The 15,309-nt window shown below is 42.1% G+C and overlaps 1 protein-coding gene and 1 long non-coding RNA gene across 3 annotated transcripts; one reads left to right on the top strand and one right to left on the bottom strand.

Moving 5' to 3' along the window:
* The first annotated feature begins 979 nt into the window (after window positions 1–979).
* trpc2a (transient receptor potential cation channel subfamily C member 2a) lies at window positions 980–5,975 on the top strand. The gene is made up of 13 exons (XM_042296567.1): window positions 980–994; window positions 1,254–1,946; window positions 2,260–2,460; window positions 2,589–2,753; window positions 3,025–3,199; window positions 3,808–4,008; window positions 4,177–4,339; window positions 4,482–4,574; window positions 4,662–4,854; window positions 4,999–5,126; window positions 5,228–5,288; window positions 5,384–5,516; window positions 5,653–5,975. Exons 1-13 carry the CDS (start codon window positions 980–982, stop codon window positions 5,973–5,975), a joined length of 2,544 nt encoding a protein of 847 aa, XP_042152501.1.
* Window positions 5,976–12,083: 6,108 nt separating this feature from the next.
* LOC112267622 lies at window positions 12,084–14,058 on the bottom strand. 2 transcript variants are annotated; one of them, XR_002956129.1, is made up of 4 exons: window positions 13,378–14,058; window positions 12,905–13,244; window positions 12,286–12,796; window positions 12,084–12,187 (listed from the first exon to the last, which is right to left on the bottom strand). It is a non-coding gene; the product is annotated as an uncharacterized LOC112267622 (long non-coding RNA). The 2 variants fall into 2 exon arrangements; XR_006078742.1 differs by having other exon boundaries at window positions 12,286–13,244.
* Between the last annotated feature and the right edge of the window lie 1,251 nt (window positions 14,059–15,309).

Raw genomic sequence — 15,309 nt, forward strand, 5'->3', positions numbered from 1 at the left:
CTAAAATAATTGCTGTATTACGCCTCTGTGTCAGACATTTCCCTCCATAAAAAGGGATTATCACAAACGGTCTAGCCTAGTTGTTTGTTACGAACATTGCTATCTGACTTAACTATTCTACCAATAGTCACGTCAAACATGATTTGTACATTATTAGTCATATAAACAAACAAACGCCAGTTTGGTTCCCAGTTATATAGAAATGTTTGTATTTCTTTTGGGAAAACGCAAACCTGTCTCCACTCACCATATCTGTGAGTTTCCTCTGCCATATCTGTGTGAGCGCGCCGGTCAAGTGCATGGCTTTTATGCACAGGTTTCGCGCCTCTCATTAATTGGTTCCTGCTGTTTTCATTGTCTATCAGAAATGTTCATTTTTATGCAAATTATATCTTTATACTTTTTACTTTAAATTATTTTATATCAAGGTGTACTCTGCACATAGCCTATTGTTGGAGACGGTCACTTTGTTGATGGACCATAGGTGTAAAATCCATGTGAACATCAGTCGATAACCTACATTAGGCTATAAGCAACAGGGCCATAGGCCCTTTGTGGGATCTTAAAGTGCCTACATTGTTGATACACCACAGATACCCATTTCCAGGTCTGAGATCAGAATTAAAATGATATAGAAACATTGAAGAGAAATGAGACACTGTACAAATCCTAAAACCTCGATGAGATGCTCTGTGATAATTGGTGTACTCCTCTTGGGAGGCGCCTGTTATTGGTTGTTCTGTTCCGTTAACGTGCTCTGGTGGGAATCCCCAGTGCTGATCTACACAGTAACAGAGGTAAAAGCAGAAGCAGGCAACACAGAGGCAACAGGTCTCTGCTCTGACTGTCTGGAGCATTAGGTCTCAGTCTGTTCTCCTCAAGCACGACTTAGCGACCAGTCTTATATGGACTTACATTATGCATTACAGATGAAGGTTCTCGACAAGGAGGATTTCATTTGTTTTCCCTGCTAACCAACATGGACAATACTACGGTAAGACTTCCTGTGCTCTAATATTGCTGTACCGTTTTATGTAAACAAAACTTTTGGGTTAACACTTTGAATGTTTGAATAACTGATTACTCTGATATATATAGCCTACTATGAGATAAAAACAACAACTATTGTAGTTACTATATAATATAAATGCCGAAAGTTTTACTGAGTAAAATCGTGGTTCGTAACACAATATTCTGGATAATTGTATTCAATTACTGTACATTACAACATGTCATGTTAAATCCTCTCTCAGCCAGACCAATGGCAGGCGATTGTGAACAAAAAGCTTCATTTCCCCCCGGAGCTGATAGCAGCCATTCAGGAAGACAACGCACTTCTGGTGGGCAGCCTGCTGTCCACAGGGGACGGCATCATCCGCCAGCTGGATGAGTCTGAGGACCGTCTGTGGAGAGAAGCCCTGAACCTGTCCATCCGCATGGGCAATGAGGACACTTTCTCCGCTCTGATGCTGGGCGTCAAGTTTGACTTTAGGCAGATCTACGAGGCGCTGCTGGTGGCGGTGGACACCAACCAGCCCCGGGTGGTCAAGAGGCTCCTGGACCGCCTGGATCAGGAAAAGGGCAACAAGATGGATGTGCGCTCATTCTCCATGGCCATATTTGACCACTCCATTGATGACTCCCAGTTTGCCCCCGGAGTGACCCCGCTGACCCTGGCCTGTCAGAAGGACCTGTATGACATTGTCACCATGTTGACTAAGAAGGGTCATGCCATCCCTCTGCCTCACTCTATCTCCTGTACCTGTCTGGAGTGCCGGAACGGCCGTCAGTATGACCTGCTGAAGTTCTCTCTGTCTCGTATCAACACCTACCGGGGCATGGCCAGCCGGGCATACCTCTCCATCACCACAGAGGATGCCATGCTCAGTGCCTTCAGACTCAGCCGGGAGCTACGCAAGCTCTCCAAGAAAGAACCTGAATTTAAGGTATGAGTTAACTGATGTTGTGGGTAAATGACAACGTAGTACAATATTATTTACAGTTTTTTACCCTTATTTTACCAGGTAATAAGGGTTACATTCTCATTCTCAACAACCTGGGGAATAGTTACAGGTGAGAGGAGGGGGGATGAATGAGCCAATTTGTTGGTAAAATTTTAACATCAAGGTAAAGTAAATCAAATTTGAATGTTAGCTCACATGAAGTCAAGAAAAGGAAGAACAAAGGCTCACATATCTAAAGGTCTGCTGGTGTATCTAGTTGTTTCAGTCTCTGTATGTCTCTGTTTGTGTTCCTCAGCCCCAGTACCTGAGCCTGGAAGAGCTGTGTCAGGAGTTCGCAGTGGAGATGCTGGCCATGTGTCGCAACCAGAGTGAGGTCACAACGGTCCTGAACATCTGTGATGACGATAATGAAGATGAACTGGACGAGCAGACCTTTGAGGAGGGGATTCCAACCCTGTCACGCCTACGCCTTGCAGTCAATTACAATCAAAAACTGGTAACTACTTTACCTACCCCATACCACCTGTATTGTACTCAAACTAAATGATCTTCAAATGAATAAAAATAGAAACGTTTATAACATGTGAGCATGTGTTACTTTCACAGTTTTTTCTCCTCTTCTAGTTTGTGAGTCATCCCATCTGCCAGCAAGTGCTGTCGTCCATTTGGTGTGGAAACATCCCAGGGTGGCGGGGCAGCAAGACGGTCTGGAAGCTCACGGTGTCTCTTGGGATCTTCTTCACCATGCCTCTCCTCTGTATGATCTACTGGGTCGCTCCCAAGTCCAAGGTGAGCTAAGAGTAGGGTCTGGATTCAATCCATATCACAGAAGTTTTGCAGAAGTTCCGAGTTTATAGCTCAATTTAAATTTAAAGACAATGTCCCTGTGTTTGCGGAGACTGCATTCACGGTTAACACTGCATATGTCGGCTCAATCGGAAATTGTCTTCACGTTTTAACGCGGATCTTCCACGATACTTCCCCCGATATTGATTGAATCCAGCCCTAGTGTAAAATACATTTTTCAGATGTGTTGTAAGGATTTGTGTTTCTATTTCAGATTGGAAAGACTTTGAAGATACCTGTGATCAAATTCCTGCTGCACTCTGCCTCCTACCTGTGGTTCATCATCACCCTTCTAGCTGAGTCTATTTTCATGGAGATGTACCGCGATGAGTTCGCATCCCGGCAGCAAAACATCCTCTACAACTCTCTCCATATGATCTGGGTGGTCGGTAGGTCTATGTTATGTTGTAATTCTTTACTATCGATTCATCAATCTCTCATAACACAAACTCTTTACAAACTCTTTGTAAAGTATAGGCTCCTTTATACACTGAGTGTACAAACATTAAGAACACCTGCTATTTCCATGAAATAGACTGACCAGGTGAATCCAGGTCCACTTCAATCAGTGTAGATGAAGGGAAGGAGACAGGTTAAAGAAGGATTTTTAAAGCCTTGAGACAATTGAGACATGGATTGCGTATGTGTGCCATTCAGAGGGTGAATGGGCAAGACTAAAAATGTAAGTGCCTTAGAACAGGGTATGGTAGTAGGGGCCAGGTGCACCGGTTTTTGTCAAGAACTGCAATGCTGCTGGGTTTTTCCCACTCTGTGGGAAGCATTGGAGTCAACATGGGCCATTATCCATGTGGAACGCGTTCGACACCTTGTAAAGTCCAAGCCCCGACAAACTGAGGCTGTTCTGAGGGAAACTCAATATTAGGAAGGTGTCCCTAACGTTTGGTATACTCAGTGTATACTTAGAGATGAAAGTTTAACTATAAATGCTATTAGCATAATGTGAAAATATGGGAACGACATGATCCTTCCCCTCTAGGTTTCTTCTGGAGTGAGTGTAAGAATGTGTGGGCGGAGGGTCTGAGGGGTTACATCGTGGACTGGTCCAACATTCTGGACATGATAGTACTCAGCATGTACTTGGCCTCCTTCGGTCTGAGAGTCCTCATCATGGCAATTGGTCATTTTGTTTGCCAAGACCAAAACTTGGTTGAGAAGTGTGCCTACTTCACCCAAACACGTGAGTTGTACATACCAACAAGACATCGGTATTGTATATGATATTTAATTCCGGATCATACAACTCAACATCCTGTTACTGTATATGATCACCTAAAGTACACTATTGGGTTTAATCCTACTGATCTTTATGAATCTTCATGTATGGCTATTTCCTGTCTTATTTCAGTGCGAGATGAATGGTGGCAGGAGGACCCTCAGCTGATCTCAGAGATTCTGTTCGCTGTGACCAGCATGCTCAGCTTCACCCGACTGGCCTACATCCTGCCTGCCCATGAGTCTCTGGGTACTCTACAGATCTCCATTGGTATAATGATAGATGACATGATGCGGTAAGACAAGGACACGTCAGGACACTTTGTATTTCGAAATGACACTCCAGAAAGTAATGTGCAAATATAAAAATGAACTTAATGTTGTAGAGTTCAAATTACTACAACACAAATACAACACTTCTTCCCTCTTCTCCTTTAGGTTCATGTTTCTCTTGATGATCATTGGAACAGCTTTTCTCTGTGGACTGAATAATATCTATGTGCCCTACGCAACTTCTCCACATCTTGGACGGTATGACAGTTCTAATCTTTGCCAAAATCTTCCAAACCTACAGAGCTCTATGCATTCATTCCTATTGCACTTTTCCTTTGGTTTCAGCTTCAATGAAACCTTCAGCTTTCTCTTCTGGACCATGTTTGGTGCATCTAATCAAGGCTATGTGGACATGCCAGATTTTGTCCTGGCTCAGTTTGTGGGCAGGGTCCTGTATGGGGTCTTCACTCTCGTCATTGTCATTATCCTGCTCAATATGCTTATCGCCATGATCACTAATTCATTCCAGAAGATAGAGGTATAAAATAATAATCTTGCATCGCAAATCAATATATCAAACATGTTAACATGTGCATGATACATGTGAGGGAAACTTATTAAAAAAACAAAAACGTGTTTTAACAATGTCCTCTTTGACTGTCCTCCTTTTGGTCCCTGTCAGGATGATGCTGATGTTGAATGGAAGTTTGCTCGTTCAAAGCTCTACTTGAGTTACTTCAGAGAGGGCTCCACTATACCTGTACCCTTCAACCTCGTCCCCTCTCCAAAGGCCTTGTTCTACTTACTGAGGTAGGCTGGCCACTGACTGCAACACCGGTCTCTGTAACAAGCTTTAAACAGTGGAAATTGTCATCAAACCGTTCGGCAAGTGTTTTTTCCCTTTGTAATAGGGGCTTTTTCTGTTGCTGCAAACGAAATAAAATTCCAGACTATCCTCCTATTGCCTCTATGGTGGGTTATAGATATATATACATTCTTTTTACCAACCTTACTACACAGAAGCATAATCACTTCAGACTCATACATTTTTTCCTTTACACTTCCAGTCCAACAGTACAATGAACAACAGTGGAGAGGCAGGGATGGACCGAGTGTCATATCGCCTGCAGGTGGTCAAGGCGCTGGTACAGCGCTACATAGAAGCAGCCCGCAGGGAGTTTGGAGAGGCGACACGTAAAGGTAGAGGGACTAAATGTGCCCACAGTAAAGCATGTGTTAGCCCTATACAGGTACCTGGACCTAAAGTCGAGAACAGTGACTGCTACATATTGTTCTTTGTGTTTCTATCTCTCATGGGGTTTTTGTTTTTAAACAGATGTGGGGAACAGGATCACAGAACTGAACAAGGGGGTGGGGAGACTTCACTCTGATATGAAGAAGTTCTATCAGAACCTGCAGAACAGCAAGTCCTTTGGCTCAAAGGGCGATGGAGGCAACTTCCTGGGCAAGTACATAAAAGGAGCACAGAACAACTTTAAGAACTTTGATAAAAATGAGGCAATGGGGAATAGCCCAGACCTGTTACCAGTCAATCTGCACCTCGTAGGGGTGGTGGAGGAGGGGAAGAAAGAGGAGGGGAAAACAGAAATGATCCCAGGAGGTGTTTACAGAGAAAAACACCCCCACAAACAACAGTGAGAGCTCCCCAGACATCAGCCCTGAGTCCCATAGTGGGCAGGAGTTCCTGGAGAGAGAAACAGAGAGTACCTGCACACAGGGAACAGTAGAAGAAAACACTAGCATCATGTAGTGATGTAATCCCTGCCTGATAGCTTTCTGTAAATATTCACAACCGCTATGCTTGCTTATTATGTAAGTTGCCTACCATTATGTGAGAAACCTACCACTCCTACATATTTTGTCTGATTATGCGTGACATAACAATGTAGCAATTAGCAAAAGCATGTTTATGAGTAGAAAAAAATAACCAAATAATTGCATGGATAACCTGATGATCAGTTTAAAATGTAGTAATTACATTTCCTGTACCATAACATGTCTATATAGATAACTCTTGTATGAAAAACATGGTAACACTTTATTTGACACCCAGTGTCATAACACGCTATGTCATAATATGTCATAACAGCTGACATAACCTGTCATGACCTGTCATGACCTGTCACAACTTGTCATAATATGGTCACAACACTGTCATGACCCATATATTTACACCTGTTGTAAGATATATTGCATTATTTTATGGCTGGTATCAACACCTATAGTGTCAAAACCCATCTGTATTCAGTTTCCTTTAGTTTGAAGGTTTGTTTCTTAAGTCCTTTGTTGTTGGAACGAATTCTTTACGTCATCTTTTTTCATTATTTTTAAAATAATTTGTAGAACATACACTATCACACTGTTATGAAGCATTATGACCATACTGTGTCACTTTACATGGACTAAGAAAATACACTTTATGACACTGTTATGAAGCATTATGACCATCATAACCATATAAGCAAGATGGGCCCTTATATCAGTCATCATTCAAAAAGAGGTGGTTTTGTCCTGCTCCTGAAATCTAACATGCCTGACATCAATGTGTGAGCAATTGCAATGATAATATATGGTGAATTTCAGAAAATTTTATAAAACATAAATATACTGTTGACAAGTAGACTATGTTGTAATGGAATGTTTTGCCTTGTGTGGTAGGTTTTATGGGTTTTGACACTCGTGTGTAGGTGTCATAACCAGCCATAAAATAACACAATTTATGTCACAACAGGTCTAAATATATGAGCACTGACAGTGTTATGACCATATTATAACAGGTTATGTCAGCTGTTATGACATATGACATGGTTATGACCGTGGTCATAACATGTTATAACACTGGGTGTCAAGAAAAGTGTTACCGAAAACATGTGGTACAGAGTAATGTAGACAGAGTAATGTAGACAGAGTAATGTAGACAGAATAATATAGACAGAGTAATGTAGGCAGAGTAATGTAGACAGAGTAATGCAGATAGTAATGTAGACAGAGTAATGCAGAGAGTAATGTAGACAGAATAATATAGACAGAGTAATGTAGACAGAGTAATGTAGACAGAGTAATGTAGACAGAGTAATGTAGAGAGTAATGTAGACAGAATAATATAGACAGAGTAATGCAGAGAGTAATGTAGACAGAATAATATAGACAGAGTAATGTAGACAGAGTAATGTAGACAGAGTAATGTAGAGAGTAATGTAGACAGAATAATATAGACAGAGTAATGCAGAGAGTAATGTAGACAGAATAATATAGACAGAGTAATGTAGACAGAGTAATGTAGACAGAGTAATGTAGACAGAGTAATGCAGAGAGTAATGTAGACAGAATAATATAGACAGAGTAATATAGACAGAGTAATGTAGACAGAGTAATGCAGAGAGTAATGCAGTCAAAGTAATGTAGACAGAGTAATGCAGAGCGTAATGCAGAGAGTAATGTAGACAGAGTAATGTAGACAGGGTAATGCAGAGAGTAATGCAGAGAGTAATGTAGTCAAAGTAATGTAGACAGAGTAATGCAGAGAGTAATGCAGTCAAAGTAATGTAGACAGAGTAATGCAGAGAGTAATGCAGATAGTAATGCAGAGAGTAATGCAGTCGAAGTAATGTAGACAGAGTAATGTAGACAGAGTAATGCAGACAGAGAAATGTAGACAGAGTAAGGTAGACAGAGTAATGTAGACAGAGTAATGTAGACAGAGTAATGTAGACAGAATAATATAGACAGAGTAATGTAGACAGGGTAATGCAGAGAGTAATGCAGACAGAATAATATAGACAGAGTAATGTAGACAGAGTAATGCAGAGAGTAATGCAGACAGAATAATATAGACAGAGTAATGTAGACAGAGTAATGCAGAGAGTAATGCAGACAGAATAATATAGACAGAGTAATGCAGACAGAATAATATAGACAGAGTAATGCAGAGAGTAATGCAGACAGAATAATATAGACAGCGTAATGCAGAGAGTAATGCAGACAGAATAATATAGACAGAGTAATATAGACAGAGTAATGCAGAAAGAAATGCAGACAAAGTAATGCAGACAGAATCATATAGACAGAGTAATGCAGAAAGAATAATATAGACAGAGTAATATAGACAGAATAATATAGACAGAGTAATATAGACAGAGTAATATAGATAGAGTAATGCAGAGAGTAATGCAGAGAGTAATGCAGTCAAAGTAATGTAGACAGAGTAATGCAGAGAGTAATGCAGAGAGTAATGCAGAGAGTAATGCAGTCAAAGTAATGTAGACAGAGTAATGTAGACATAGTAATGCAGACAGAGAAATGTAGACAGAGTAAGGTAGACAGAGTAATGTAGACAGAGTAATATAGACAGAGTAATGTAGACAGAGTAATGTAGACAGAGTAATGTAGACAGAGTAATGCAGAGAGTAATGCAGACAGAATAATATAGACAGAGTAATGTAGACAGAGTAATGCAGAGAGTAATGCAGACAGAATAATATAGACAGAGTAATGTAGACAGAGTAATGCAGAGAGTAATGCAGACAGAATAATATAGACAGAGTAATGTAGACAGAGTAATGCAGAGTAATGCAGACAGAATAATATAGACAGAGTAATGTATACAGAGTAATGCAGAGAGTAATGCAGACAGAATAATATAGACAGAGTAATGCAGAGAGTAATGCAGACAGAATAATATAGACAGCGTAATGCAGAGAGTAATGCAGACAGAATAATATAGACAGAGTAATGCAGAAAGAATAACATAGACAGAGTAATATAGACAGAGTAATGCAGAAAGAAATGCAGACAAAGTAATGCAGACAGAATCATATAGACAGAGTAATATAGACAGAATAATATAGACAGAGTAATATAGACAGAGTAATATAGATAGAGTAATGCAGACAGAATAATGCAGAGAGTAATGCAGACAGCGTAACGTACTGCCTGCTTTTGAGTGTATGGGGAGAGCGGACTGTGACGTTACCACACAGTAAAACAGACTACAATGTTACCCGTCCAGCTCATGACTCAGTCATTTCATGTTGTTTCAATTAGAAGGGTAACTGTGTGCTTTCCAGGCTCCAGTGTGTCTGTGTACAGGTGTCAGCTTGCTGTTCACCTGCTGTTTGTGCCAGGCCTGGTGAACCCCTGGGGCGTGACCAGTCATTCATTACCAGGAGCCCTGGAGCCCAGAGGCCAAGAGCACGGTCCTCTATGGGCCTGGGAAATGACTATGTTCAGGGACACCACGGTATTAGTCACTCCTCACCCCCTGAATGATCTGTTCTACACTGGAGCCCCAGTCAATAAAAAACAATGATTTGTCAAATCAGTTTGCTTTATTGATACACCTCAATCAAAAGAAAGTTCTGTAAACCATGATCATACAGTACATAGGAATGAATTTATACATTACATTTTGGACATTGTACTATCTTCATTCCAGATAAAACAAAGATAAAAACACAAAAGACAATTTATCTTTAGCTATAAAAACTAAATCTGTAAAATGAGAATACAATCTGTGAAAAAAATTGCTTCCTGGGAGTTGCTCCTGATACATTCCTCATAGTTTTGATAGGCTGATGGGCTTCCTGGTCCTAGGGATGATAAGACATGATAGGTTGATGGTATAAAGACACAGGACGAGACCCAAATGCAGACACAGGAGGCAGATGGTTCAAGTCTCTGATATTCATTAATAGACAAGGGGCAGGTCGAGGACAGGCAGAAGTTCGTTAACCAGTCAGATGGGTACAGGACGGTAGAAAGGCTCGAGGTCAAGGAAGGCAGAAAAGGTCGGAACCGGGAGGACTAGAAAACAGACTAGAAAAACAAGTACAGGAAAACATGCTGGTAGGCTTGACAAACTGGCAACAGACAAACAGAAACTACTGGTATAAATACACAGGGGATAATGGGAACAAATGGGAGACACTTGGTGGGGGGTGGAGACAAGCACAAGACAGGTGAAACAGATCAGGGTGTGACACGTGGATTTCCTGATCCTAGTGATGATAAGACATGATAGGCTGATGGACTTCCTGGTCCTAGTGATGATAAGACATGATAGGCTGATGGACTTCCTGGTCCTAGTGATGATAAGACATGATAGGCTGATGGACTTCCTGGTCCTAGTGATGATAAGACATGATAGGCTGATGGTCTTCCTGGTTCTAGAGATGATAAGACATGATGCCACGCTCCCTGAGAACACAGGGGATGATGAAGAGGATTGGTGGAACTGCAACTACCACAGTACCAGAGACCTGAGGGAGAGAAGACAGCCCAATATCAATTTTCATATCATACTGTACATCTATGTTGAATACTACAAGTTCAATATTCCAACATCATACATAACTTGGTCTTTTGGAAAGGCTGCAGATATGCACTGGATATCGCAAATCTGCAGGGCAAGTAGGACTCAGCTGTGCCGTTGGAGTCTCTGCACATATGGAAAAGTATAGGAATTGTACAGTAAGAACAGCCTAGCCATTTGACAGTAATATAGTACCATCATACCCTCAGGTTGGATAGATGGCAGTTGTTGTGAATGGTGTACAGTGGCAAAGTACATACCTGCAGTAAAGTGTAGTCGCCAGCTCAGTGTTATCTGCCATGTAATGCTGTGTCAGACCCAGTTCAGACAGGATGGACAACAGTAACCCCTGTTCCTCTTGAACAAGCCCACCAATACTGTACCAGCCCTGTGAGAAAAAGCATGCAGAAACACACACACACACACACACACACACACACACACAAAAAGGATGGCAGATGAATGTGACGGCATTCCTTTAATGAGATGGTAATGGCTTCACACTCCTTAGTGCTGCCTGTTTGTACATCTCTGCTCCTGCCACCCCTCTCTGTCCCTGCTCATGTCCTTCATACAGCAGGTCACCCATCCTGATCAGTGCTGGAGGGATGGATGGAGATACAATGCATCCAATGACAGAGTCAATGCAGACTGTTTATAACTCCATGTGTGTCACTCATTGATTTAGTTGTAGTTCTTAGTTTTTAGTTGTAGTTCTTCTTGATACTGCATATAATCACTGTGGAAACAAGTTTCACCAATTACAGTTACAGCCTTATTAAAATTAAAATGGATTAAATGACTTTCCCCCTCATCAATCTACACACAACACCCCATAGTGACAAAGCGAAAACATTGTTTTTGCTTTTTTTTATTGTTTATGTACAGAAATATCCAATTTACATATGTTTTCAGACCTTTTGCTATGAGACTAGAAATTGATTGGACAACTTGATTGGAGCCCACCTGTGGTAAATTCAATTGATTAGAAATGATTTGGAAAGGCAGATACCTGTCTATAGAAATATGAACGGAGCAAAGTACAGAGAGATCCTTGATGAAAACCTGCTCCAGAGCGCTCAGGACCTCAGACTGGGGGCGAAGGTTCACCTTCCAAAAGGACAACGATCCTAAGCACACAGCCAAGACAACGCAGGAGTGGCTTCGGGACAAGTCTCTGAATGTCCTTGAGTGGCCCAGGCAGAAGCCAGACTTGAAGCCGATAGAACATCTCTGGAGAGACTTGAAATTAGCTGGTCAGCAACGCTCTTCATCCAACCTGACAGAGCTTGAGAGGATCTGCAGAGAAGAATGTGAGAAACTCCCCAAATACAGGTGTGCCAAACTTGTAGCATCATACCAAGGAAGACTCGCGGCTATAATCGCTGCCAAAGGTGAAAGTACTGAGTAAAGGGCCTGAATACTTATGTAAATGTGGTAGTTAATTTATTTATTTATTTAAAATACATTTTCAAAAATAGTAGTCCTTCTCAAACTGCTCATAGCACCAGCCAAGGGCGTTGATCGCTGGCGTGAAACCCTGTGGGATAGAATGGTATGATGAGCAATTGTGAAGGTGTCATTGTAGTCCTACAGCCCATGCATAATGATAACGTTCAGAACATCATTTGGACCAACCTGCTCTACTGCTTCCTCAGGAAAGTGACTGCCCTTGGAATGTCTTTCTTGACTCCTTGGCCCTTAAATGTAATGATGGTCTTGTCAAAAGACATTACTATCATTGAACTTAGGATGACTACAGAGACTGATGACGGTGTCATCAAACTGAGTGTTTCACCTCGGACCTGCATGAGGACTATGGCCTAGTTTTACATGGACACTGGGTCCCCGCAGACAGACAACTCCGCTCTCGTAGTGTCTCACAGCAGTCTGGATGTCTGGAGACACGCCCTGCTGGCCCCAGAACAGCATACGGGCCACAGCTTGCTATAGAAGAGCAGTTCAACCGTTATCACAAAGATTTTGTCAGATGATGTTTAATACTGGAAACCATCAGACAGATGAATAGAACCTCTGCATCTGCGGCTCCATTGTGGGCCTGGAGTTTTAGCCAGTGGAAGATATCATGGTTTCCTTTGATTTGGAACATCAGCACTTCCTCGTTCAAGTAAATAGATTCTACAAACATCTACAATACAGACAGAGCAGAGGAGGAGTAGTTTTCATTAAATGACCTGTTTTAGGATTGTGTAATACACACTGCCGAGATGATCTCGATTCAAGCACGAAGGCCTACCTGCTGAGGTGAGGGGTTGTGCTGGTCAGAGAATATCCACTTGGCGATGTCAGAGTAGTAGGGATAAAGTATAAATAAACTCCTGGCTCTATTCATGAAGACAGACACCTGAATAGCCAAACTCATTCATCCACCTTATTGGCCTGCCTCTCCACTTCTGCACCACTGCTGTAGAGCACTGATGAGAGGTGTAGAGCTCTGTTGTTCCCCAGACAGCCAGCTTGCAGCAGAAGGGCCATTATCCTGTTAACTAGTCGAGTGGATCCAGTGCTCTCTTAACACAGTTAAAACAAGGAGTACAGAGCTCTTCCCACAGATGCCAGATCAACCTTTCTGCCCCCTGGGTATACAGTATAAACAATAACATTAGAGATTTCAACATCCTCATTAAATGGTGTTAATGGTGTTAGCTGGTGTGACACTTTCAGAGGTAAAAATAGTTGAATTTATCATTATAACCAGCTCTTACTTACCATGCTTGGAGGCCATTAGCTTTGGCAGTCATACTGCACAATGTCTTTAAGGGGCACTGGGTGTCTCCCAGGGTTCACAGTGTGGTGTCACAGCTAGATGATATGTAATGTCTGCTCATGATAAGCATCCATACAGTTCTCTGGAAAACAGAGGTCGTGTCAGTTTGGATGGAGTGACACTAACTTTGTGAGCCACTAAATATTTTATACACCATCATGCCATCTAGTGGATGTTACACATCATTACCAGACTCTTGTTTCTGTCTGGCTCTCAATAAATATCCAGTCAACTTGACGTGAAAGCTCCAACTGAAACTCCTGACAGGACTGTAGCCATCCAGTCAATTTCAGACTCCTAATATGGTCTGGAACAATGACTTCAGACTGTGGGAGACGAGTGAATACAGGTATAACATGTTTTGTTGAATTAAAGATGGATTTGAATGTGTCTGACTGTGATTCTTACCATCCTGAAGTCAGGTATTATGTTACGATACTACACCAACGGTCCATAATATCCTACAATTCCTCTCATAAACTGACCTCCACTGACCACAAAGCAGCCGTCCGTGTCACACAGGTGTATAAGGATCTCAGAACCTGTAAGATACCAGTTCTCGCTGGATGGAATCCCCGAGCCGACAAGGTAAAAATCTGTCATTCTGCCCCTGATCAAGGCAGTTAACCCACTGTTCCCCGGGCGCCATCCCCACGTGGATATCGTTTTTGCAGCCCCCCTTTGATTAAAAAGTTTGAAATATCCAGAAAATTTCAGTTGAAGGCATTCAGACTGTGTCCAACTTGACTATGTTCCCCCTTCTTCACAAAAAAATGCAGTGCTTATATCTTTTATGTTTGAAGCCTGAAATGTTCTGCAAAATGAACCAAATTCAAGGGGGTGAATAGCAGTAACCAAGGCACTGTATCTTCATTTTGTATTGTGAACTATTGTATCATTCTGGACTGACATTTTTCTAACTCACCAACTACACTACAGTAATTCCCTTGTTCCACAGGGCATTGTGAGATGGTGGTCCAAGCCACAACATCTGTGTAGCCCAGCCAGGGCAGAGTTGATGCTGCTTCAGGGGGCGACTGAGAGGGGGTGTGGGCTGCAAGCTGACCACTGCAGTAGCCTGGGCTGACATGCAACTGTCCTCAGATCCCTCCTCACTGACACAGGCACACATCATGCCACTGAGTACCCACTGAGTGTCAGGCACAACCCAGTCAGTCAGGCAGGTACACCAGTCAGTCAGTCAGGCAGGTACACCAGTCAGTCAGGCAGGCAGGTACACCAGTCAGTCAGTCAGGCAGGTACACCAGTCATCAGTCAGTCAGTCAGGCAGGTACACCAGTCCGTCAGGCAGGTACACCAGTCCGTCAGGCAGGTACACCAGTCAGTCAGGCAGGTACACCAGTCAGTCAGGCAGGTACACCAGTCAGTCAGTCAGGCAGGTACACCAGTCAGTCAGGCAGGTACACCAGTTAGTCAGTCAGGCAGGTACACCAGTCAGTCAGGCAGGTACACCAGTCAGTCAGGCAGGCCGGTACACCAGTCAGTCAGTTGAGGAGAAACAGGAATAAACACCTATCCAAGTAATGCTGGTTCATGGTCCAAGTGTGGGGATGTTTCATTTGTTTAAGATGGCTGCTCAATAAAAAGTAGGTTTAAATTATTTTAGCACACGAAAGACAAACACTAAAATCAGGCAAATTAAAAGGTTACCAGTAGATACACAAATAAAAGGGACATATAGTCAAATCTAGTTTACAAAAGCTATGTTTGCTGTCCTTTTGAAATGGTAGAAACCTGAGAAAAAGTTCCAATCACAAGAACCCGGACTAACACCCTCCCAGCGGTGAAAAGTACTTATGTAAAAATACTTTAAAGTACTGCTTAAGCAGGTTTTTTTTTTAGTATCTTTACTT

Source organism: Oncorhynchus tshawytscha, linkage group LG14 (assembly GCF_018296145.1).
Source record: "Oncorhynchus tshawytscha isolate Ot180627B linkage group LG14, Otsh_v2.0, whole genome shotgun sequence".
NCBI classification, from domain to species: domain Eukaryota; kingdom Metazoa; phylum Chordata; class Actinopteri; order Salmoniformes; family Salmonidae; genus Oncorhynchus; species Oncorhynchus tshawytscha.

Bases quoted from the DNA above. Each gene is read 5' to 3' on its own strand.
- trpc2a (XM_042296567.1), top strand. The intron at 4,855-4,998 runs GTATAAAATAAT...GGTCCCTGTCAG, and splicing joins ATTCATTCCAGAAGATAGAG to GATGATGCTGATGTTGAATG. The intron at 5,127-5,227 runs GTAGGCTGGCCA...CCTTTGTAATAG, and splicing joins GCCTTGTTCTACTTACTGAG to GGGCTTTTTCTGTTGCTGCA.